General features: G+C 47.5%; 9 protein-coding genes across 9 annotated transcripts; 3 read left to right on the top strand and 6 right to left on the bottom strand.

Moving 5' to 3' along the window:
- Nucleotides 1-335: 335 nt before the first annotated feature.
- On the bottom strand, nt 336-2,324 carry F5Y00DRAFT_223660 (uncharacterized protein). Its single transcript, XM_048005905.1, has one exon. It carries the CDS (start codon nt 2,188-2,190, stop codon nt 445-447), a length of 1,746 nt encoding a protein of 581 aa, XP_047869737.1. The 5' UTR covers nt 2,191-2,324; the 3' UTR covers nt 336-444.
- Nucleotides 2,325-2,562: 238 nt separating this feature from the next.
- Nucleotides 2,563-5,000, top strand: F5Y00DRAFT_223656 (PNK3P-domain-containing protein). The gene is made up of 6 exons (XM_048005904.1): nt 2,563-2,975; nt 3,043-3,224; nt 3,314-3,426; nt 3,515-4,194; nt 4,296-4,438; nt 4,543-5,000. Exons 1-6 carry the CDS (start codon nt 2,684-2,686, stop codon nt 4,708-4,710), a joined length of 1,578 nt encoding a protein of 525 aa, XP_047869736.1. The 5' UTR covers nt 2,563-2,683; the 3' UTR covers nt 4,711-5,000.
- F5Y00DRAFT_223653 (uncharacterized protein) lies at nt 4,918-6,439 on the bottom strand. The gene is made up of 2 exons (XM_048005903.1): nt 5,966-6,439; nt 4,918-5,867 (listed from the first exon to the last, which is right to left on the bottom strand). The coding sequence occupies exons 1-2, from the start codon at nt 6,051-6,053 to the stop codon at nt 5,563-5,565; spliced, it is 393 nt and encodes a 130-aa protein (XP_047869735.1). The 5' UTR covers nt 6,054-6,439; the 3' UTR covers nt 4,918-5,562.
- A 1,462-nt stretch (nt 6,440-7,901) lies between these two features.
- On the bottom strand, nt 7,902-10,817 carry F5Y00DRAFT_60376 (glycoside hydrolase family 55 protein). The gene has a single exon (XM_048013878.1). The coding sequence runs from the start codon at nt 10,724-10,726 to the stop codon at nt 8,138-8,140; it is 2,589 nt and encodes an 862-aa protein (XP_047869734.1). The 5' UTR covers nt 10,727-10,817; the 3' UTR covers nt 7,902-8,137.
- Nucleotides 10,818-11,171: 354 nt separating this feature from the next.
- On the bottom strand, nt 11,172-12,016 carry F5Y00DRAFT_269191 (uncharacterized protein; the record flags this gene model as incomplete). Its single annotated transcript, XM_048012393.1, has 1 exon — nt 11,172-12,016. The coding sequence occupies one exon, from the start codon at nt 12,014-12,016 to the stop codon at nt 11,204-11,206; it is 813 nt and encodes a 270-aa protein (XP_047869733.1). The 3' UTR covers nt 11,172-11,203.
- A 1,219-nt stretch (nt 12,017-13,235) lies between these two features.
- Nucleotides 13,236-15,056, bottom strand: F5Y00DRAFT_223648 (mitochondrial phosphate carrier protein Mir1). The gene is made up of 3 exons (XM_048005902.1): nt 14,538-15,056; nt 13,983-14,402; nt 13,236-13,928 (listed from the first exon to the last, which is right to left on the bottom strand). Exons 1-3 carry the CDS (start codon nt 14,660-14,662, stop codon nt 13,544-13,546), a joined length of 930 nt encoding a protein of 309 aa, XP_047869732.1. The 5' UTR covers nt 14,663-15,056; the 3' UTR covers nt 13,236-13,543.
- An 854-nt stretch (nt 15,057-15,910) lies between these two features.
- On the top strand, nt 15,911-16,795 carry F5Y00DRAFT_269188 (uncharacterized protein; the record flags this gene model as incomplete). The annotated part of the gene is made up of 3 exons (XM_048012392.1): nt 15,911-16,411; nt 16,480-16,649; nt 16,710-16,795. Exons 1-3 carry the CDS (start codon nt 15,981-15,983, stop codon nt 16,793-16,795), a joined length of 687 nt encoding a protein of 228 aa, XP_047869731.1. The 5' UTR covers nt 15,911-15,980.
- A 2,396-nt stretch (nt 16,796-19,191) lies between these two features.
- F5Y00DRAFT_250487 (MFS general substrate transporter) lies at nt 19,192-20,915 on the top strand (the record flags this gene model as incomplete). The annotated part of the gene is made up of 5 exons (XM_048009736.1): nt 19,192-19,336; nt 19,452-19,539; nt 19,597-19,688; nt 19,767-19,892; nt 19,954-20,915. The coding sequence occupies 5 exons, from the start codon at nt 19,192-19,194 to the stop codon at nt 20,913-20,915; spliced, it is 1,413 nt and encodes a 470-aa protein (XP_047869730.1).
- A 328-nt stretch (nt 20,916-21,243) lies between these two features.
- On the bottom strand, nt 21,244-23,527 carry F5Y00DRAFT_60274 (uncharacterized protein). The gene is made up of 2 exons (XM_048013877.1): nt 22,801-23,527; nt 21,244-22,739 (listed from the first exon to the last, which is right to left on the bottom strand). Exons 1-2 carry the CDS (start codon nt 23,114-23,116, stop codon nt 21,511-21,513), a joined length of 1,545 nt encoding a protein of 514 aa, XP_047869729.1. The 5' UTR covers nt 23,117-23,527; the 3' UTR covers nt 21,244-21,510.
- Nucleotides 23,528-23,840: the final 313 nt, after the last annotated feature.

Here is a 23,840-nt window from a genome sequence, read left to right as displayed (position 1 = left end):
ACATCCAAGGTTGCATACTTTAGACAAAGGCCGGCTTATACCTTTGGATGAAATTGCGTATAAACCAATCCTCGTTTATTAAACTGGTATTGCATATCTTAGTTGTTTAGGCCGAATATGCCAAGTCTATTGCTCCGAATACAAGAAGTAGAAGCGTAATAAAGATACTACAAGTCGATCGTCGATGCTTCTTATAAGGTGTGGGCTTAATATATGATGGTCTCTTTCTTCATGGGTCGTAACTCTGCTTTGATTAGATTCTTGTGACTATCTAGTAGTAGAGAAGAATGTGGAAATACAGAGATATATGCAGCTCATTGTTAGTATCAACTTACCTTCGAACCTCGTACACATTATCCAAGTTGGTTTCCCGCGAGTCCCTTTCCCATAACGAAGCATAGGAGACAGGCCTATCGTGATCTTCGGTATAGCTCATGAGTAATACTAAAATTCGAACTCGGGATAACTTATATCACCAAAGAGGCAGAACCCTTCTATTAGCTGACGGCCGTGCGTTCCAGAGGTACTATTTCCTAATTCGCTCCCGGTACCACCTGTAAAGTTACCTGTTATTAGTCGACCCGTATGGGAATTCGAATAGAGTAGGCGACCTCGGATATGAATAGGGAACTCGGTCGACGGCGACCGTAAATAGTAAAATATATCCGGGACGACGTCAATGATCTCCACGACAAGTGTTTGCGCCCTGGGAACAAGATCGGCGCGACTGAGAGGCCATAAATATCTATCTGCTAGATCTCCCACATAGTCCACACCTTTTTCAGCAGCTACGATACCCATTTTTCGACCTCTGGCGGGCAGTAGCAGGGCAATGATCTGGAGAAACTGTAGGCTAAGTCTGACCTTGATGCTACCGAAAGAACGCAATGGAGGTGGAGAGTAGCGGGTCAAATTTCCCTGATCGTCGAATATTATTTCCAGAGATCGTAGATGTCGTATTGCCTCCATGGGTATGGTACTGAGGAATTCGCATCCAGGATATCGTCTAGGGGGCAGCGTTGTATTACGTACGAGGGAGGACGGGCGACTAAAGGTGTGGACGACAAAGTGATTATGAGCAAAGAAAACTGCTTCAGCAGCTTCTCGAAAAGCCCGGCTGACGAGAAAGAAAGCAGTAGGGGGAGCCCAACACCGACAGAGAGGCGAATACGCGGCGTGGCGGCGGGAGCAGAAGCACCCTGTGTAGGTCTGATCGCCTGCAGTGCTACGCCTCTCGCAGTCATAAAATTGGCAGGCGTAGTGGAAACATCGCCAGCAGTGCGATTCGGGCCCGTATCTTACCCTACTATCGCCATGAGGACACGCCTTGCAGCTCTTGCCAGCATCCTTGCTTGATACGCAGGCTCGGTGGTCATTTGGGTGACAATACGGCGGTCCGTACTTGCGAGAGTCGCACTCTCTAAAAGTATGGTACCCTGCTCCCGGATTCCATCGAACCTTATTGAAAGGCGTTACAAGATCTGTATACTCTAGAATCCTGATACGTATCTCGGGTGGAAGACGTAGAAACTGAAATGTGGATGGCGGCGCTAGGCCGACGGCACGTTCAGCGGCACTCCAGGCTAGTTGGCGAAGTTGACGGTGAGGTTTACGCCCAAGCCGAATATGGCATCGCCTCAGAATAGGCAGTTGGCGAAGAGGTGCGAGTACGAGGTTTGCGGCATTCGCCCGTCTAGGTTCGCAGTCGCAAATGAGTGCTAATTCCAACTGCCGGGGTCTAATATGAGGGGCAATATGGTCGATAGCGGCCTTCCACTGAGATATAAGAGGATCAGAATCTCTCAGCCCTTCACTGTCATATCCCCAATATCTCTGTCCGCAATGTGTAGTGCCAGCAACATTCAGGTGTATCTTGAGAGAAGTAAGATATGAGAGTGAAGATTTGTTAAGCCTTATAAGAGGATCCAAGCTGTGGGTGACTATGGTATTGGCCGAGTATAGATACGATGATACTTCAACATGAATAGCTCGACAGACGAGCAAGAGGTTTAGGACATCGTCAAGGTCCTGGTGTGTTCCGCTATAAGGACTACGACTGGATCGGGGGATGTCAAGATATAGAAAAGTGTTTGTAGGTAAACCTACGTGGCGATAGATTAGGTGCCGAATTGGGTTGGGGAGGCTGATGAGCTTGCATGTTTCGCTAGTCGAGAACGACAGCGATAACATGACGCTGGAAAGGAAAATAGTTGAGGCTGTAATCTTGAGGCGTTGTGATAATAGTAATAGATAATAGATAGTAGATAGTTGATATGGGGGAGGGGTAAGGAAAGGGTGCGATAAGGTGTAGTATACCTCGCTGCATCATACCTACCTCCTAAGGTATGTACCTCCTACTTTGGATGTTACCTAACCTTACCTGCCCGGTGTATGTTGGGTTGGGTACCTAACGGTAGGTACCCTGCTATAACTTGCAGCTGCATATATCCATCTATTTTGGTAACCTTGAAGATAGAAATATATCGTACTAAAAAGTATTTAGTTAGTTAATACCTAATTTATTAACTTTGCAATGTTTTAAGTGGTAGCACATCTTCCACCTTTTTTTTTAATTTATCCACTTATACTAACATACAGAATGGAACTCTGCGTTTTCAATCAAGGACCTTTTTTAATCTTTTCGAGCCCTGCTTCGTATTGAGGTTAGGTACCTAACAACTTTATGATGTGGCTCAAGTGCGGATATATGTATCGTAACCGCTTATTAAATACCTCGGTACCTATATGTACATACCATGTCAACATCAGCTACAACTTCACTAAGATCGCGCTTCTTCACACATTTACACGCTCAAACATCTTCTACTTCGTACCCAGGACAGCAACTTCACCAGGCCACCAACTACTCTACAAAATGGCGTCGTCGTCTTTTTCAAATACTAGCAAACGAAAAGAGCTAGAAAAGTCTATATCTCCTCCACCTCTAAAGCGCAAAACCCAAAGTAACATATCAAGTTCGTGTGTGGCCTTTGAACTTTCTCGACCAATTGCGTCCTTTGCTAATTGTAATGCTACTACCAGAGAATGCCGTGGCTAATTTCTTCACCCCGACGTCCCAGAAACCAAAGGACCGGACGACCTGGACCGAACGCGCTCCCGATGGTAGCGATTCGTCGCCTTCTCTGCTTGTTGGTCGTTACGAGCCCGAGAAGATAGAGGAGTCCGATCGGAGAAAGAGAATGAAGATAGCCGCGTTCGATATGGTACAGACCAACTCTCTCCCTTCTTTACTTCTCTCGCCCGCCCGGTTTCGACGGATGGCAATCGTGCTCAAGGTTGACGGTTAAATCAGGATTCGACCTTGATCACCACGGTATCAGGCAAGAAATTTACAGACGACCCTAGCGATTGGAAGTGGTGGGACCCTAGCGTGCCGTCCCGGTTACGAGAACTATACGCAGAAGAGTATGTGACTACGGATCTTGCTACCGTGGAGGCTGCCCCAGCTACAGTTGTAATATCTCATTAGACTTATCTCGCTTACACGTCTTAGCTGTCGAGTGGTGATTCTCAGCAACCAAGGCGGACTTACCCTGCACCCGGATCCAAAGTCCAAAGCTCCGAAGGCTGGTAGTAAAGCCAAAGTCGATAAGTTTAAACAGAAGTGTAGCGCAGTGCTTGCCCAACTCGATTTACCCACCACTATATACGCTGCTACCGGCCACGACGTCTTTCGCAAGCCACGCACCGGCATGTGGTCGGAGGTGTGCCGGGATTACGGCCTAAGCGAAGATGAGATTGACCTTGCGGGCAGTATTTTTGTGGGCGACGCAGGTGGCCGGACGGCGCAGTTGAAATCTAGTGGGAGGGGCGTAGCCGCTGCTAAGGATTTTAGTTGCTCGGACCGTAACTTTGCGCATAACGTTGGTATCACCTACGTGACGCCCGAAGAGTTCTTCCTTGGTGAGCCACCACGGGAATTCACGAGAGACTTTAACTTGGCCTCTTTTCCATATCTCGAGGTGGAGGGTAGCGAGGTCCTGTTCGAGAAGACCAATAAACAGGATATCATACTGTTCTGTGGGCCGCCCGGCGCCGGCAAAAGTACGTTCTACTGGCGGAATTTGAAACCGCTAGGTTATGAACGTGTGAATCAGGATACGCTGAAGACCCGGGCCAAGTGCTTCAAGGCCGCCGGGGAGTTTCTAGGCGAAGGGAATTCAATAGTCGTTGGTAAGTGACTTTGTCCATTACGCATATCATATCAATCCTCCCTGCGCCTATTTTCTACTGTAAACCCCAAGAATATTGCGTGCTAAGAGGAATTTATAAAGACAACACAAACGCCGACACGGATGGCAGAAAAGAATGGATCGAATTCGCGCGCAAGAATAACGTGCCTATTCGCTGCGTCTGGTTTAATGTGCCCAAAGCGCTGTGTGAGCATAACGACGTTGTCCGGGCTCTCAACAAGCCGGTATGTACACTCGAAATAGAAAAATATCCATATTCATGTCCCCTACCTGTAAGAACATGACGTGGTATACAGAGAAATTGTTGCTAAATGAGCTATAACTGCAGATGAACCCAGAAGCCCGCGCAGCGCTTCCCAGCCTCGCATTCAATGGATACTTCTCTCGCTTCAAGGAACCAAAAGTTAAAGAAGGGTTTCAAGACGTAGTCGAGATCGATTTCAAGTTCCGCGGCACTAAAGAGGAATATGCTATTTGGGGGCGTTACTGGCGATGAGATTAGGGTAACCTACCTAGATTCAAACATTTAGTAGTAAGAGGTGTCTGGCCAGCATGAATAGCACAGGTATGCCGAAGAGTATTAAAGCTCAGGGATGCTTTTGTAACAGGTATATTTTATAATCGGTTTACCACAGGCTCCATTGTACATAGATGCGGAAATCTACGTAATAATTCAAGCACGGTCTTCGATACCAACGACCCATTTTTCAGAGACAAGTGATCTTCGTTCTAACCCAGCTGCTGGGGCTATAAATTTACATAATCATCCTATTGTATTTTGTCTCTTAGCGACATCGTACACATCATAGCAAAGGAAAAATAAGGCAACGCTATCCTCTACACGACCTCCACACGACCACGGGGTATCCCTATTTCTCGCGAACTGTCGTCTCGGCTATCGTCTCCTCATCCTCATTCTTCCATACCTCGTCTGATAAACCCCGAAGCGCCAAACTCATGCTAGAACCCTTTATGGCGACCTCACAAAAACGTAACCCTTTTGACGCACCTCCAATGCTGGGAATTAATTTCAGTTGAACCTCCCCACCTTTGCATAAGCCATAGATACATAATGTAACTGAGAATATGGGACCCTTTATATAGGTAACGAATGCTCGGTGTAGTTGATTCACCTGGACAGTTCGTCCCATCAGGAGGTCACGGCTCGATGCTCTCCATGTCCTTCATAATTGAATGCCATCAAATTATAAACCATCAGAAGCATCGAGAAATGCAGCTTGCCCGCCGTTCTGCTCTGCCGCCGAATTCACAACATCTAACATCGTATGTTTGTCATACTCGCACGGGTACAGCTGCGTCCTATACCCGCCAAGATAGAGCGGGGGCCTCAACCGAACAAAGCAGCGCCGCCTGTCTCGATGGCCTCAATCTCGGCCGCCGTGAGGGGAACGCGGTGGAAGCGCTCAGGCAGCTCGTTGCGGTCGAAGTAATAGCCCTTCGGAGGTTCAACAGGGCCGAGGTTGGCGGCCGACTGGGCGCCAATGCCACCGGCGGCGCCAATGGTCTTACGTAGAGGACCGTGCTGCTGAGCGTGGTCGCGGTACGAGGAGAAAGATGTGTGAGAGTTGCCGGCAGACGGGAGGGCGCCGCTGGGGGAGGCCGGGTGAGGTTGCGGGGTGTGGTCTACGTTTTCTACGGGAGGGGATTGGTGTTAGCAAGAGAGGTGGGCTATCTAGTTGAGGAGAAAGGGCGTTAAGCCCGGGCTCTTCTTAATATTTCAAAAGACATACCAGGAATGGTTCGCTTGCCGATGAAGCGAATCAAGGGAGTGCGCTCGGCGTGTGCTGCCGCTTGACGTAAAACTCGTGTAGCGAACATTGTGATTGGGAATGAAAATATAGGACGTTTGTTTTCTAGGGTGAGCAGATTGGAGGAGAGAAATATGGCAAAAAATATCTTTGCCTCGGCTTTATAAATTAATAGCGACAGAGGTAGTTTTATACCGGCGAAGTTCGGACTTTCTGTTGGGGGAAAACGCGAAGGTTGGAGTGGAAGCTTAGTAGAGCAACCAGTTGATATTGAAGTATAATAGACTTTTAGATAATGATGTTGGATAAACTTTCTTATAACTTTCTTATTGGGTTTTTCTTCCTCTTTTCTGCTTATTATTAATGGAGCACGGAAGAGTGGCTTTGATCAGAAATTGAGCAAGAGGAGAGTGCAATAAAGTGTCAGTCAAATCCTGATATTTCCGAGTTCCAAGTCGCACTTATTAAATTGTGGGATGGGATACGGATTAGTTAACAGGACTAGCCACTCCGACTAAGTGAGCCTAGTGTGTTAGCGTGCTGTAGTGTGCTTAGGACGAGCGGCTGTGACGGGCTGTCTGACGCCGATTGTGGAATGAACCCTAGATGGGGGAAACCGGGGGGGTTTAACGCTAAAGTGCCTGGACGATCAGTGATTTAGTGCCTAGTTTAGTACCTAATAGGCCTAAGAAGGTCGGGTAAGCAAGCTGCAAGTCGCTGTGATTGTTGGTATTATCGTGCTGCTATCGTACCACTTCCAGAGCTATCGGTGGGGACCGATCTTCAAATGGCCAAGTAGTTCCAGCGATGTTCGGACAATTTGGGTTTTTTGTGCCCAAATACAATTTGCCAATAGCTTTTTTTTCTTGGAGTGTCTTTCTTTCTTTATTCTGATTCCTTATCTCGGGGCGAGATCCTTCCATGCATACATATACGCTACCACCCACATATCGTACCTAACATACCTAACCTACCTAATGTAACAACTGCATGTCCCACTCGTTTGTGACGCTGAGCCCTCAATGCCAATAGATATCATAAATCGGCTTAGGTACTTCTATTCATTATTCTCGTCTTTCATAATACCTACTTTACGGTATTACTTTACGTGTAACTACCTAGTAGAAGTCGTACAGACAACGTCACTTACACATATTTACGATCCTAAGGGTCTGGGATTATATCATAGCAAGCCATCACCATCGCCGCCGCAATCTATCTAGGATGGCACAGATCTCTTAGGGTTCGTGACGCAGACCCCTCCATGTATATTATCACCGAATATAGGTACCTAGATACCAAATATTCGTGACGTAATTGGTAATTACTCAGAAGACATGATATTTCACGAAAACAAAGACCAACACTAATATGTAGACAACAACCTTTGGTGCAACATCGTGATATTCATTATTTGGGTATTTGGGTAACGTATGAGAAGTTGAGCCTCTGGGTATAGTAGGCTGACAATATACACATATATACGCGTTTAGACATGCATGAAGATCCTAACCAAATCTTACATGAGCTGCACGACTAGGAACCATGAGACCCTCGTGGGTAACTCCGGAACCGCGGGGCACGGGGCACGGGGATATCTGCCCACACTGGAGACGTATACATTCGGGGGTCCTGGGGTTTGAAGCTTGAACCAATGTCATAATGTCATTGGGATCCCCCATTCGTCCGTCAGAGCATCGGAGATAACACCTAAACTTCGAAATGGTCCCATTGGAAACATTCGGGCTTTACATGTGTCATATGATCTATGTAATACCTTTTCCCCGGATGCTGGACGCCGGGGGAAGAAGTATTGCATGTCATACCACGCGTCCTAAATATATTCTTACAAGATATTCGTATAGGATTTCATAACCTTGAGTTCTCCGACGTTCCTTTTAAGCGACTCTCCAGGCCTATTCATTATGTACTGGTGCGAGACTGACGTGACTGAGAGCTAAGCTGACGAAATACTTGGCTGCGATTGAACCTTGAATAAACCCTATCCCATGATCCTAGCTGTCAATAAGTTATGTAGCATAGTGTAAGTTTTACCAATAAGTATTAACTAACCTAGTTGCGTAGATAATTAGATAGATCTGCACCATAAAGATATGAAAATATCGGGAGATATGTTGAAGTCCCAAGTGCAGATTATGATTTGCTACCGCCCGAAAACTCATTCAGGGTTTGACGCATCGCAGACTCTGGCTGGTTCGCATAGACACGGCCACCAATCCCATTGACGATGTGAGTAATCTCACTACCAGGCACTCCGTTTAACCACACGATAGTCATGTGGTGCAATTTGACGCCCTCGGCCTCCGGAACTTCGATGGCGTTTTCCAGCTTCGTAGGGGAGTCCCGGAAGTACGAGTAGATGCCTAGCCCCCAAGCCTCGTGGTTCGTCACACTGTCGGCAACCTTATACGAGGCGAACCCGTTGGTCCTCCCGTCTTTACCCTTCCATGACTCCTGGTTAGGGGGATCGTAAGGGATTTCGGACTGGTAAAAGTAGAGACGGCCATTGTTTCCGTTCCAGACAGTCTGAAACTCCTTGTGATGCTCGTTGAACAAACCATATATCGTCACGTTGTCGCCGTTAACCACCACGCCGTTGTTCGTAGGGTTAGCATCCCAGGCTGCACCGTCGCCGTGATCCGCGCGCCAAAGCCAAAGCTGGTCGCCGACTACATTGCGGCTATTGATGGTGATGCCGACCTTGTTCTTGGCGTGGCCGGCGGTCCGTATCGTCAAGTCGTAGAGAAACGTCGGGTTTGACCCGTGGTCGGCCGAACTATTCGGCGGTCCGACTTCGATGAGAGTCGGTGAACTAATCTCACCCGCATCAATTATGAGACCCGCGAGCGTCACACCGCTCACATCAGCAACGGTTAGAGCTGGTTGGCCGCATGTTGGAATAAGTGAGGGTAGACCCAACCCGAGGATGATGGTGTCCGCCCGTGAGACACGCAGGGCGTGGTCAAGTTTATAGATTCCCGGTGCGAAGATGACGTGTTTCCCAGAATCTAAGGCCGAGTTGATACTTGCCGCACTAGATGTAGAGGGCTGAGCAATATAGAATCGATCAATAGGGATAGACACGCCAGCCGTTGAAGACCCATCCGTCCAGCTAGGCCCTTTTGTATTGGTCTGTAATGCAGGCACGAAAACTTCGTATTGACCTTGAGCTGTGATGTAAAGGAAAGGCTTCTCTCTCATGATAGGAGTTCGATCCACGGTAGTATATGGGGAATCTGGGAAGTTATCTTGGCTAGGTGCACTGGAGTCACCGACGAATACCATATTCCACACGGCGTTAGCCCAGCTACCGTACCTATTGTTACGTGATAGCCATTGCTGCTGCGAGCCGGGAAGCACCTGGTAGTCGACCACTGAATCGGCCATAAACCCTCCGGAAGCCCAACCTCCCGCTCCCGTGCTCGGGTCGACCTGGAATAACCAGAGACCGTTCGAGCTTCGCACATGCATGCGTCGCAGTGGCGCGGCTTGCGACACTGCAATCGTCGTTGTGTTATTAGTGGCCGCCGAGGCGTTGATAGAAAAATTCTCGAATGCTCGCCAAAAGTTACACGTGGCGTTACGGTTCGGCATCCAGTAGGCCGGCACGTTGGCGCCGCCTTCAATCAACACATCATCCGGATTCCGGCCGAGCCCAGCGACCTGCGTGTAGAAGCCTATATCGAATAGTATGTTGTAGACTCCTGGCTTAAAAAGAAGAGCATATCTCTCCGTACCAAACTCATTAGCTTCCATCTGCTTGAAGATGGCTGTTACTTTGTCCTGGATTTTAGCTGCGGGCATCCTCGGATCGAAGACGTAGACGTTAGGACCGAATATAGTCGCATTTGCAGTGGCAATAGAGCTGTTATCAGTTATAGTAGGAACTACCCTCCTGGAAACTGAAGATGAGCCAAGGTCATTCCAATACCCCTCTGTTACTAATTTGAGGTTGTCTGCACTGAACTCTCTGAGGCCTCTCTCTTCTGTACTCGTGCGAGTCCTCATCGCCGGCGTCTCCCCCGTCTGGCCTATCCGAGCATCCGGGAGTTCATGGTGACACAACTCCCTCTTTACAAGGCATCCCTCGACTGCCCATCTTGGTACGACTTCTTCGTAGACGATGTTCTTCTCCTGACGCATCATCTCCACTAGCTCTTCGTGGGTCTTATTGTGTATTTGGCTATCGCTAAATAAGGTACCCGCAAGCGCATTGATGCTGCTCGTTACTGCATAATCAGAGCATCGCCAAAGCAAGTAGTTTAGAGCCTCCTCGATGCTCGGCACAGTAAAAACCTGGGCGTCAAAGTAGACAGTGCCAAACAGGAGCTCGACCCCACCTTGAAGTTGGTCCCCGAGATCTGGGTCCAATGCAGCTTTAAGATGCGCGTTGAATCGCACGCTACAATAACCAGCAGCCAGAGATGCGAGCTTCTGCACCGGCTGGGTAAAGAATTGGTTATCACCTCTCGGAAACACTAGCGTGATTTCGTCAGAATGTGTGTAAGCGACAGTAGCATCGGGGAAGAAGTTCAGTAATAAGTCAGAACAAGTAGCGATCATGGCATCGTGGATGCGTTGGTCAAAGGGCCGCCGAAAATATGTCTGGGTCGTAAGGCGCGAGAAGCAGTGACCATCTAGACGTAGGACGATTGGAGATGAGATAGGTAGCGTCAAGCCGAATGCGGCTTCGAATTGCTTCATTCGATTCACGAGGACCATTTTTACAAATAAGTATTGTAAGAGAATTAAAATTATCGTGGTTTGTTGGAAGAGTAGGAGAGTATAGGTACCTCCTTAGATCCAATAGGTACATACTCTCATGTAGGCAAACAAAAGTTAAAGCAGCGGTGATGTCAGTTTTAATCGGCTCGGGCCGTTTTAGCTCTAGGTACCCGATGGACCCACCAAAGTCCGGGCTAGCTGTCCGTCCGCATCGGACTCTACTCTTTTCTTAAATTATGATCTCATCATAATCGTCTATATCTATGCCTAATCAGCCGTAGCACGTATAGAGATGGAGAAGACATCCGTATTAGAAGTGACCCTTTCTATGGGGATCATTCCTCTTGGGCCGATTTGCTGTGTACTCCATTGATCTCGCTTTCGTGTGCTAACTCTGGAAGAATTTCCGCTTGGGGAAGCCCTCCATAAAAATTCAAATAGTCCACCATTAACTGATCTTTTTTTTTACCATTTTCAAAAGGTTGGATTGAGGGTACCGGCCTCGTAGGTGGCCATAAACTGACTGATGGGCCATGTCATCTTACACACTAGCGACTGAGCATAGAAACTGCGTGTATTATTGGCATATCGTTGTGCAGGGGTTACAACCACAGCCAGGAAGAAGGGAATAGAAAGGTTATTTTCTGCCGTGTGGTCTTCCCAATAATAAATTAAGAAGAATGTATCTTCATGGACCTTAGTGCCCATATATATCCCTCCTCTAATAGTTCTATTAAGAAGTATCGAGACGACTTCATAGTTTAGTCGAGAGTCTAATAGCGACGATGTCATCATTGTTTCAGGTTCCTCACAATCCAAAGAAGCTGTAACACCTTCCACAGCTATTGACAACTCAGTCGCGTTCTCTATCGTTGCTAGAGCCTTCTCAGCATCAAATGTTTGGAGTGCTAAACCGGGCATTGTAAAATTTGGATTGAGACCTATGGACCAGGAAGCTCTCTCTGAGCCGTAGAGGCGCGGGTCATATATAAAATCATTTGGGATCTCTGGGATATGGTCGGAAAACCGGTCGAGTAAATCTGCCGGTACGTCGTGATGGAATACGGTAAGATTGGTAGAAAAGAGGCCGGATGTGAGAATAATCTGGACTCTCAAGATAACCGAAATTAGGATGGTGGAAAGGACTAAAAAGTGTTTATTCTTTATTGCGGTTACGATCGCAATAGGGAGTGGGATGTCATCATAGTCCAAGAGAATTGTTTCAGGTGCATTGTTGTGTCCAGGACTGACATGTTTATATCGTTTCCCAAGAGCAAGCCAAGGCATGTATCGAAGGGCCTGGTATTCAACCCTGGACCAAAATGCAAGGATTATAGTGAGAAGTAAGGAAAAATTAGATATATCCAGACTATTCCTCGTGAATACGCACTTATAGTTGGGCCGAGAGACCATAGGTAAAACAAATTCTCGTTAGCGGTTCATAGGCCGCTGTATTGTAAAGAAACTGTGTTCAGGATTTCTAAGACGACGATCGCTATTAGGAAAATTATGTTGAATATCACAATTGTTCGTCTCTGTAAATAGCTAGGTCGCCATCCATGAGATACTGGTAGTTCAATGGGTGGACTCTCGATTTCTGCTGTTTGTCTGGTTGAGTTAGAGGCCGAGTTTACTTCTGTATCGACTGTAGACTCCACATTGTTACTTTAATCATCAGTTATATGCCTGGTAGTACTCTCTGTTTGGATGCTTACAATAAGGGTTGTTGATTTGGCCACGTCCTGTGCCTGTCCATTATTCTTCTATTCAGCTGGCCTCGAAAACTTGGCTAAGATATTCCCGTCTAAAGTTCATTTACCTATGGTTTATGACGCTAGCACCTCTTAAACGAAGGGTATAGTTTCTCTCTTAAGTTCTAGGAGATATGGAACCTACTGAAACTGATAGCTCGTATCTTCTATTGGTCTGGGCATTGCAGTTTAAATACCACTTTTGTTTTAACTTGAACGAGTTTCAGCTGCGTATTGTACCTAACCCACGTAGCACAAGATGAAGTGCCTGACTCGTAACTGTCTCGTAGGCTTGGGTGTTGTAGCGGAGATCAAATTGACTACAATGGGAAATTAAATTTCTTGTTAATTCATAGATATCCTACGTTATATACCTTAAATGCTCAGCAAATAGTACAGTGTTATTTAGCTATTCAGCCTTAGAGTCTACCTGGGCGTATTTTACGTTATTGGGACGTGACGGGGCATGGTGATTCACTTGTTGGCTCATTATCCTTAAAGCGCCGGGAATACAACCTCGGAAATTTTAATTATTGGAGGCCACTAACTTCTCATCCAGCCATTCACATAGGTAATATATTGATACAAATTTGGAAAATCTGTTAGGCATAGTCTTATGCGGAACAGAGGGCTTGACTATTATAGAACAATGGGGCTACGATAGGATATAGTTTAGCTATCTTATTCGTCCTCTGAATAATGTTGCACCCGCCAATGTAAGGGCGATGGCTGACCCAAAACTTTGGGGGTATTGTGTGATAAGTCACCTTCAGCTGACTTTGAACATATATACTCTGCGCTGCCTGCCTGCGCAAGACATTTTAAGGGTCCTCTTGGCGACGATATATTTCTGACATGTATTTTCTATTAAAAGAGCAAGGCTTTAAAGAAGTTGCCTTAGACTATGGCATCTGAGTTAACATACATGTAATCAGAGCTGAGGGCTATAGAAACCACGTGACTATCACGTGATATATTAGTCTAGTATTTCTTCTATATTTACAATTGATGCCAGTTCACCAAATCTACGTCCCCTGCTCTACTTTCTACTCTATCTTGCGATCTATTTGGAAATCTCCACACCGCCTACTGCCCCTAATGCCTTCTTTATGTCGCCATAGATGGCAAACTGTCCAGCAGTTAGAGTGCCTACCATGAAGAGACGAGCACCGATACCGCTGTAGGATCCGCGGAGGCCGAGTTCCTTAGCAATCTTGATGAGACGGCTAGTTGTGCTCTCACCGGGGAGACCCTTGGTCTTGTTGATCTTGGACAGCATAGTGTCGGCGGGCTGGGAGACGATGGCAGCAGCAAAACCAGCGATCAGACCAGATCCCAGGTTGACGGTGGTTTGCAGACCATCAGACATCTTCTCCTTGGGGTATGATCGGTAGATGGCCTCAGCGACCTTCTCGTAAACAACGAACTTGGCCATGGTGTAAGGAACCCTGTATGTTAGGTTAGTTTTGTTCAACTGGACTCTCGGACGTATAGATACTTACTGCTTGAACAGGATAGGGCCGAAGCCGGCATAGAAAGCACCGACACCCTCCTGCGAGAGCATCTTGCTGAAACCGCTCACGAGGCCGCTAGCGTAAGTAGGTTCGGAAACGAGACGGATACGGGTGGCCTCGAGAGGGCAGAGGGCAATGTCGGCGAAGAACTCGGCGAACGCGGACGAGACAAGGTAAACGCCGGTTCGGTATTGCGAGGCATTCTCATAACCGAGAATGTTGATCGATTGCTGCTTGAAGAATTCATATCCACCGAACTTGAAGGCGCCCTGGAGGAAGTATCCAGCGAAGGTAGGGCCGACACCGGTCAGAAGGGCACCAGCACCCTCATTTTTGACGACCTGACGGATACCGCCAATGAGACCTTTGTTATATGTGACGGGGTCAAGTTGGATTCTTGTCTTCACGCTGTATATGATCCGTATTAGCTGAAGAAGTTCGCCCGTATAATTATAGCCGGAGAGTAAGTGGAACGAGCTGTAGTTCGAGTGCCGTGGGCTCGGAGGTATGCCAACAAAGGGGGAAAAGGACCATAACACCTACACATCGACGGGGGTGAGCGATCCGTGGGTGACGGAGCAGCAGATAGCGCCGGCAAGGGCAAATTTGGAGTAAAGAGAAAGACTGCTGTCCTGAGCAGGCGCATTAACAGGCTTCGCGGCAGCCATTGTGAATACTGGGCGGAGACGAAAATGGAAAAGAAAAAAAAAAGATTGAGAGGAGAGTTGAGAGGAGGTGACGACGGATAGTCAAGTCGTACACAAAAGAGGCCCAATTGGTTATGCCTTGGTCAAGGATTTGTGCTGCTTTGAGGCTTTTTAGGAGTGGAGGAACAAGAAGAAGCCGTCGTGTGTGTTGACTTTAGAAAAAAAGAATTAACAATTTGGCCGGAAGATGGCGGATAGAGTGGGGCGGAAGGACGGAGAAAACCTATCAAAGCGGGTCGATAAGGATTCTTTAGAGAATATTTCGGGTGTTGATTCGCCGATAAGTCTGCTTAAGCCACAGCACATTATCCATCAAGCCTCGCCGCTTAGCGCTTTGGACCACTAAGAACGGGTAAAGGAACCACATGTTAAATCGGGTATTAGATGCCATTTAACCGCGATGCGGCTAACATTATGTTAGGTACCTGGTAACCAACGGGCTTCAAAGGCAACCTACCCTTCTTTAAGCACCCGGATAGGTGTCAATTCTCTACACATTATGTACTTCTCGAATCTATCATACGGTATCATTATTGCAATTAGAATGTAGTAGATGCTGTCTCGAATGTGTATCTGCCACCACCCGGAATAATTAATAACTCGGGTTTTGAGGATCGTATTTTGAGGATCGTATCTGACTTGAATTTGGCGGCGATAAGCCCAAGTCTTGGGCTTTTTTTTTTTTTCGGGCTTATCGCCGCCAAACTCCACGGGCTGGGACATATGCTACGACAGAACGATTTAATGTGATACAAACAATCAGTATGTCCTACCCCAGAGATTTTGGCGTTGTATGCATTATTCACGAAACTTCGAAAAATACAGTCTCCTGATTTAGGTACTTGGGTACCTAGGTAAGATGAGAAAAGGATTTATATTCTCAAGTGACCTATTATCAGCTTCACGTAGGGACGTACTTTGGGTAGGAGGTAAATAAGATATAGAAATATTGGAAAGTTAGGAACCTAAGGTATCAGGTAAGTGATAGAAGATGAAGTGGTTTCCCGTTTAATTCCACCTACAGCGGCTAAGGCACTGCCAAATTAATTATGAGAGGGATACATTTAAAAGTTACACGACGGAAGCTGTTTTCAAAGGCAATCGCGTACATTTAGGTAGTACTAGTCCTACCGTAAATATCTATAATTCAAACCCAAGCTTCTTCAATGTAGTTGTCGTATTCTCTCCCATCCAATTTCCTAATTGTACTCGATCAAGGAATCAACAACAATTCAGAGTCGACACCCAAGTTAATTTAATCATTCGAAATTTCTTCAATATGCAGTCCACTACTGTTTGGATCACCCTCGTCTTCTTCTTCGTCGCCTCTTTGGCGTCTGCGGTGGCCGAAGTCCATCAAGGCCACGCTACCCCTGGCGAGACTCTGGTTAAGACCTCGAGCGAGTCTTTCAATCCCTACCCGAACACGTCTCAGACCGGATTACCGACCGAGTCTTTCTCTCATTTCCCGACTATGTCTTTTCCTCCCTACCCCAGCGGATCCACAACCTCCTCTATCTCTTCCGCCAACTCTGTCCTCAGCATCGGCAACGGCACGCCCCTGAAAGATTTTCGCCTCCAGTGCGATAGCGACAGCCTAGGACTAGTTCAGTCTCAAACTAGGCCCGGCATTTATTACCTTCGAGGCACCTGCGGCGGCTTGTACAACGATGCTCATGCATCACGCTGCTCTTTCCTAGACCTCAGCATGTAAGGAAATGACACCACTCCCAAATACCCCTTAATCCGAACAATCCTATGCATACTGATAACTAAAGGTGTTATATTAATGACGGGGGAAACATACGCCCTCAGAGGATGGGCCACTTCCTGGATTCATGCGATAGATGCGTCTTATACGCGTCTCGTGGTTCGAATATGCTGGCCTGTACCTGCGCAAAAGGCGACCACAACGGCGGCGGAACACAAGAGACCGCAGTCCAGCTGGGTAAGTTCGGTTAGGGTTTAGTGAATGGAGCCAGGCACCAATGCTGACCTTTGATTTTAGACAACCTCCTATATGTGAAGAACGGCTTCCTAAGCTGCCACGGCTACACCAACTTCGAATGTCCGGAGGCTAATGTGCCTTTTTAAGCTCTTAGTATCCAGCGGCTGGTAAGCATGGAGGTGAGAAGGTAGCTTATTATCATGTGAATAGCGCACCGGGCATCTTGAACATGCTTCCTAGATGAGTGACAGTCACCTACTTATATGAGGAATAACCTTGATCAATAAGTTTCCTAATGATACCTAGGTAGTTCCCTGAGGAACACTCCATAGTAACGAAATCAGAAAATAGAGTAGGCAGTCAGTCTTTTTCAAAAATTGACAATTCGCCAAAGTAAACATTAGCAATGGATTTTGTGATATTGTCAGGGGATGGTGGGTCAGGGTTGCTACAGGGGTCTATCTACTATATATAAGAGGCGCGAAGCGCCCCAGTTAGATAGAAGGCCAGGCGTTATTAGTTCAATATATCTATCAGTTGGTCTACCTACCCTAGACACTAACTCTGTGTATTACTAATTTCACTGGGCATTAATCCTGACAGATATGACGTGGAGGTAATACCCAGGGGGAAATAATTATCGAGGCGCGGCTAGCGATTCGATTCAGGGGAAAAAAAATCTATTCGTTAGATTTATGGAGTCAAATGATTGAAGAAGAAGAAGAAACCGTATTGTTACCAAAAGTCTGGGAATATTTGGTAGAGTAGCGGTTATCTGTAATATGTTTCTTCTAATATAGGTGCCTAGGCAGGGCCGTAGGGAGGTAAACTTCCAGACTCTTCCAATAATAACATAAATACTAATCAACCACCTCAGTAGCAAACATGTTTGTAGATAATCGTATATTAAGCACTTGTTTACGATAGAAAATTCTTATTCAATTATGGATTTATCGTCACCTTTTCTTTTATAGCTCGTACGATGCGTTATTAATAGGTAGGTGGGTATTACGAGGTGGAACCAAGGCATGGAAACAACTTCGCTGTCCTAATAATTACCAAGTATAGCTCTTTCACGATATAAGATTCATGCTTATTAAAGTATATTAAGAGCCTTTAAATTTGATAGTGAAGTGAACTTGTACGAAATATTTACGCCGTTAAGTCTTCCTTTGAACTCGAAGTGACAGTGCTTTAGTTTTTTAGTTTTTTAGTGTTTCAGTATCAGTATCACTATCATGAAAATCGTCTCATTTCTAAGAGAGATGTGTTTTTTGAGGTAATTTATTCCCATGTGTTTGATGCAGATATTACGTACATGTAGCTGGACACCGACAAACTTTTACGGATGTTGCCGCGTTGCACCTGTTCTATGTCCCGAGCCAAGCTTCTCCAATTGACCTTCTATGATCAGCAGAACCATCATGAGGAGACTAGAGAGGGGTTGCGAAGCATGTCGGGGAAGCCGGCGTCATTGACGCAGTTTCACGCCCAGATACTAGTAGCAAGTTGGGGGGATAGTGGAACTCCCGGCGGTATTATGATTTGGTATTGCCTTGGACTCCTTTCTTTCTATTACCAACGATTGACCGACGAGGTGGAGTTATCTATTTTCACGATGACACTAAATTATCTGATACGTGCAACTATTATCTAATTGTCTATAATAGGAAAATGTCTCCTTAGCTAAGGACATAGTTAGTTAGATCGCATGAATGGGGACGTGCTGTCGTAATTGCCATTAGCCTTACTTTTGAGGGTCAGGTTCTTGGTCAGGTTCTTGGAAACATGGCAGCTGCATGGAAGAAGACTTCCAGGGATATAAGTTTAAGATGGAGGGTTGTACGGCATAATGTAAGACACGGCAGGGACGTTAGCCAATAAGATAATGCGATCTACAAGAAGGATCGACTAACCTACACTAAGACCCTTCGCTGCCATGACGGCTTTTTTCCTAAAAATCATATTTAGGTTAGTATTCCTAGGTAGCCTGTCTGATCCCAAGTAGGTACCGTTCCCTCATCGCACTATACTATGAAGAGAAAGGTTCGGGCCTCGGGCTAATTGCGGCCTCTCCACACTCCACAACTCCACAGAACTCCAAAGGGGGTTCGGGGCTCTCTCCACACCCTAAACCCCCGGATTCCTTAGCCTCTTGGGGGCTAGCCTGAATGGGGGAATTACACTAGCAACAGCGGTGGTTGCTAAGATATCAGGTGTCAGGTATTAGGCCAGGTATTAGGTATTAGGTAGGTATCAAAGTAGCACCGCCCTTCAACCGTGACCGCCTATGTAAGCGGGCGTGGGAAAAGACGCCGGGACCCCTAAGGAGCTGATAATTTATATTAAAATAAATAGTAGGGTGCTTGCTCCTTCGTCAAGACAACTCCCGAGTTCTCGGCTCAAGACACCGTCCACCATCCACCAATTTACCTCCGTAGGGGACACAATTCCTACCGTGACACCCGTGACCACTTATAGTCTTGCCAAGATCGCTTCCTCGAGCGTTTTTTTATAGTACGCCGGTTCGCGGATTGGCAAGATGGGCTTCAAGGAGTTCGTCAAGCGACGCTCTCTTCGAGCTAGGGACGACAGGCGCACCAAGGCCGCCGAACTGACTCTCCGAGAGTCGCTCTATCCCATCTGCCTAGTAACGGTTCTATTCTTCCTCTGGGGATTTAGTTACGGTATGTAACGATAACCTTTTTTTTTTTTTTTTTTTCTTTTTTTGCGCAACAATTAGTGCTTGGTTATACACGTATACGATGGCGCGTGGCATCCTTGCTAACTCGTTGTAACTAGGCCTTCTCGATACTCTGAACAAGCATTTCCAAAACACTCTTGGTGTTACTAAGTCGCGCTCGTCCGGTCTACAAGCCGCATACTTCGGGTACGTCTACCTCGCATGGGAGACACGTGCGGAACCATCGCTAACCATATAGCGCAGCGCCTATCCTCTCGCCTCGCTCGGTCATGCCAACTGGATCTTGCGTCACTATGGTTATCGGGCTACGTTCATATGGGGTTTATGTCTATATGGTACGTAACACCTTTTGTATATACACATACATAAATATCAGAGTATGAACTCGTCTCGACTGACTACAAGTGCTATAGGTATCGGTGCGTTGATCGCCTTCCCATGTATCCAGGCGAAGTCTTTCGCTGGGTTCTGCATGGCCATCTTCGTTATTGGCAATGGCCTTGGTTCCCTCGAGACCGCTGCGAACCCGTACATCACCGGTAGGTCCTACAGCTCTATTATGGATGATGATTAGGTACCTATACTTACATATATGAAAAGTCTGCGGCCCGCCTCGATATGCTGAGATACGCATCAATATATCTCAGGCCTTCAACGGTATTGGCACCGTAGTAGCCCCCGTGTTGGGCTCGTACGTCTTTTTCACGTTCGACGACGTGACGGCATTACGAAATGTGCAATGGGTGTATATTGCGATTGCCATCTTCGTATTCGTGCTCGCCTTTGCCTTCTTTCTCTCCGATATTCCCGAGATTACCGATGCCGACATGGCATACCAAGCCAACGAGACTCATGCCAACGCTGACGATAAGTCCTTTTGGAAGCAGTACCGACTCTTCCACGCCGCATTCGCTCAGTTCTGTTACACCGGCGCTCAGATCGCCATCGCCAGCTATTTCATCAACTACGTACGCGATACCCAACCCCTTGCCGATGATGCCACCGCTTCACGCCTACTTGCCGGCGCCCAGGGTGGCTTTGCCGGGGGTCGCTTCTTCGGTGTGATCTTGATGCGATATATCCGCCCGCGCTGGGTGTTCCTAGCCTTCCTAACTTTGTGTGTTGTGTTCATCGCACCGTCTATCACAGAGCGTGGCTGGACGGGTATGTCGATGCTATACGTGACGCTGTTCTTCGAATCCATCTGTTTCCCAACAATCATCGCATTAGGTATGCGCGGATTGGGTCGTCACACGAAGCGCGGCTCCGGATGGCTTGTAGCAGGAGTGATGGGTGGTGCGTGTGTGCCTCCGTTGACTGGTGTCGCAGCCGATGCGCGCCAGACAGCGTTTGCTATGCTCGTCCCCCTGTGCTTCTTCGTCGCAGCCTTATCCTATGCTCTCGCCGTTAACTTCATCCCCGCGTATAGGGATCCCGCGGATGCGTTTTCGACGACTGAGATTGGGCTGACACACCAACGCACTGGTGTCGACGAAGAGAGCGGTAACGAGGCTGGTGTAATCGCCGATGAGAAGGTTGCCCCCACTGAGATTGAGTCGTAGGTACTTACTATTCAGAACTTGGGGGCTGGTGGATAACAAGGAAAGGAACGTTAGAATGTGAGCTTGTGCTAAGTCCTACTTTGCTGTCATAGGAGGCTATGCTCAGGTAGTCTGGCATGGCACAAGCTTGTTCTTTAGTACATAAGTCATACAACCTATGGAAGTATTAATGAATTCGATTTTACTTCTGTAAGACATGAACATGACAGAATGCTTCGCCCAAGATGAATAGGTATATTAATGAGAGAAGGGCCCACCATATGCATGCGCCATGCTAATATCCATCCATCCCCAGTATGAACGACCCAAGCAATTTTCCATCAGCGCCGAGTTCCCGTCCTAGGATTGTATAGGGAGTACGTAAAATAAGAGTAAGATCGTGTGGGTATAACCGATAAACGCCGTACAAGCTCCTCCCACCCAAAGACAGTAGAAAAAGCGGTATAGAGCAACCTCCCATTTTAACACATCGGCCGATACAAGCCTAGCGACAATATACTCTCATGTGTACATTCTATATTCCTATAAGCCGTCCATGCCCCGTGATGGATATTTGGACTTCAGTCATATAAGGTAGCGTCGTAGTACAATGTATTTATGTGTCATACCCCGGTGATGAGCTAATAGTCGAATTCTTATGATTGAGCTTTGCGGCAGTTTGGCCAACTGCGATATCTGGAGATCCATAATATCCGTGTAGTTCGGCAATCTCGGTAAGCGTTCCTAGGGGGGCTGTTGTCGGTGTCACGCCCTCGCCACGCGTTACTCGCGAGTTCCCTGATGGGTCGCTGGACCGTCTGACTTGGGCCCTGGGAGGGCGCGTTGAGCTGTTAGACCGCCGCCTTGTCGCCTCGAGGGAGTCAGGACTGGCTAATTCTGATACGCCATGTGCGCCGACAATACTGCCGTCCAATTCGCTCGCGTCGCTCCATTTGCGCACGTGCGTACGAGGTGCCTCCGAGTCGACGCTGGGTCGTGCCGGAAACAACCCGTTATCGTGACGTGCGCCATAGGAATCTAGGCTTGACTGACGGCCGTCTGATGCGTCAGATCCCGGAAGCTGGGGGAAATATCCGGGCCAAGCAGGCGGCGTCGCGGAAGCATTGGAGCCATAGTAGTTTGGCGTCTCCGAACGGGATTGCTCGCCCACGGTAGACGAGTCGGATCGGGCTCGAAAGTGGGCGTTCCGGGTCCGCATAATAGAATCCACATCTGTACCGTCGACTTCTGATATTGATAATTGTCCATAGCCCGATTTCTGCGAGCGCGGTACGCCGCTTGAGTCTCCATGTCTGGACTTTGCCGCGGCTTTAGCAGCTTTCTCCGTCCGTTTAAGCCGCCATATGATAACTACGGCGATGACGATTATGACAGCCAGCAATGCGATAGCACCCCCAACTATACCACCAATTTCAGCTTCACTGAGACCGTTGCCACCGCTACCACCGCCGCTACTAGTCTCGAGAGCTGGCAACTTAGAAACAGTACTGGGAATTAACTTTGCTACGCCAGCGGCTGTAGCAGACGATGTATCCGAAGGATCCGGGCCCGGGGAAATGACTGAAGAGATCGTGACCATTGTTGTAATAGTATTCCCCTCGGAGTTAGTAGTGGTTACCGTTTCGCTTACTGGAAGCGTTTTTAGGGAGGTTCCATAACAAGTAGCGCTTCCGCAGACCATTCCGTCTGGGCAACAACCGTACCCAAGAGAAGCTGCGCAACCAAACCACGACGACGGGCATGATTGCGAATATGATACTCCGGCCGGCGGCAAGCAGTCCTCTGTGTCGCTCCCGCAAAGAAAACCCACGGGACAACAGGCTCCTGCGCGAGGATATAAGTATTTATATGACTTCAGACAGATGCCTTGGGTTGGTTGACTTACCTACACCAGCTGTGACTGGACAGCTATAATATCCTGTTGTTCCACATGCGGACGTAGGTCCCGCCGTTGTGGCATAACAGGAGGATATGGCACAGGCGTAATTTTCGGGACAGCATCCACCATCTGCAGAAGCGGGACATAGAGTAAAACCTGATTGTTGGCAAGTCGCTTCGCGTTTTGGGTGGCGCAAGATGTTATGATTCTTTTCTAACTGGTGGATCTGGTATCGATCGTCCTCCATAGCGGTCGCGGTTGGAGTTAGAACTGCCAAACCCACCAACCCAATGCAGCCCACGCAATTTCGAAGTCTACCCATTGTGAGGCTTTTCAGATTCGACGTTTTCGACTACCAGATACCCCAAGAAAACTCCTAAATGCGTGAGATTTCACCAGATTTAGAGCTTCGGCACCTGGCCTCTCGTCTCGTAGCACCTCGAGGGGACTCATGTAAGTGTGCTTAACTTTTGACTTTGTGACGGATGACTCGCGTAAAAGATTGCCTTTCTACAGAGTAGTAACCAAGAATCACACGGATATAACTGAAGATAAGAGGTAGAGAAAAAAAAACCACAAATTGCAAAGCTGAGGCTCTGTTAGTACAGGGCCACGTTGGTAGGCTGGTAGGAAAAGATTCGATGGTGGCAAGTAAGCACTACTTGGATGCTGGCTTACGAGCTGGCACCTCTCAAAAATAGCACTCTCTAAAAGGCCTATCACCAAGATCGTGATGGTCCCATCAGACTGTAGTCATGAACACGCCAAGTGAGAAACTAAGAAGAGAGTCGATCGACACGATACGCTTCTGGGACGACAAGGGTTGAGACAAGGGTTGAGGGGAATGGACATGTCGAGATGGGATTCTGAGGTGGAGGTCAAAAGATATTCGCTGGTGTCTTGGCCGCTGACCTGCAGCAAAAAGCGGGATGGAGTTTTCCAACTGCAGTTAGTTCTATCCATTCTATCAGGTGCAGATGGAGAACTCGCCATTCAACTTGATGAGTGTGTCTCGTAGGTGTAACGTCAGCTTCCCCAGCTGCATG

The sequence above is a fragment of the Daldinia vernicosa genome, assembly GCF_022497035.1.
Source record: "Daldinia vernicosa strain CBS 139.73 unplaced genomic scaffold F5Y00scaffold_2, whole genome shotgun sequence".
Lineage (NCBI taxonomy): Eukaryota > Fungi > Ascomycota > Sordariomycetes > Xylariales > Hypoxylaceae > Daldinia > Daldinia vernicosa.
This window is presented reverse-complemented; position numbering and strand designations above follow the sequence as displayed.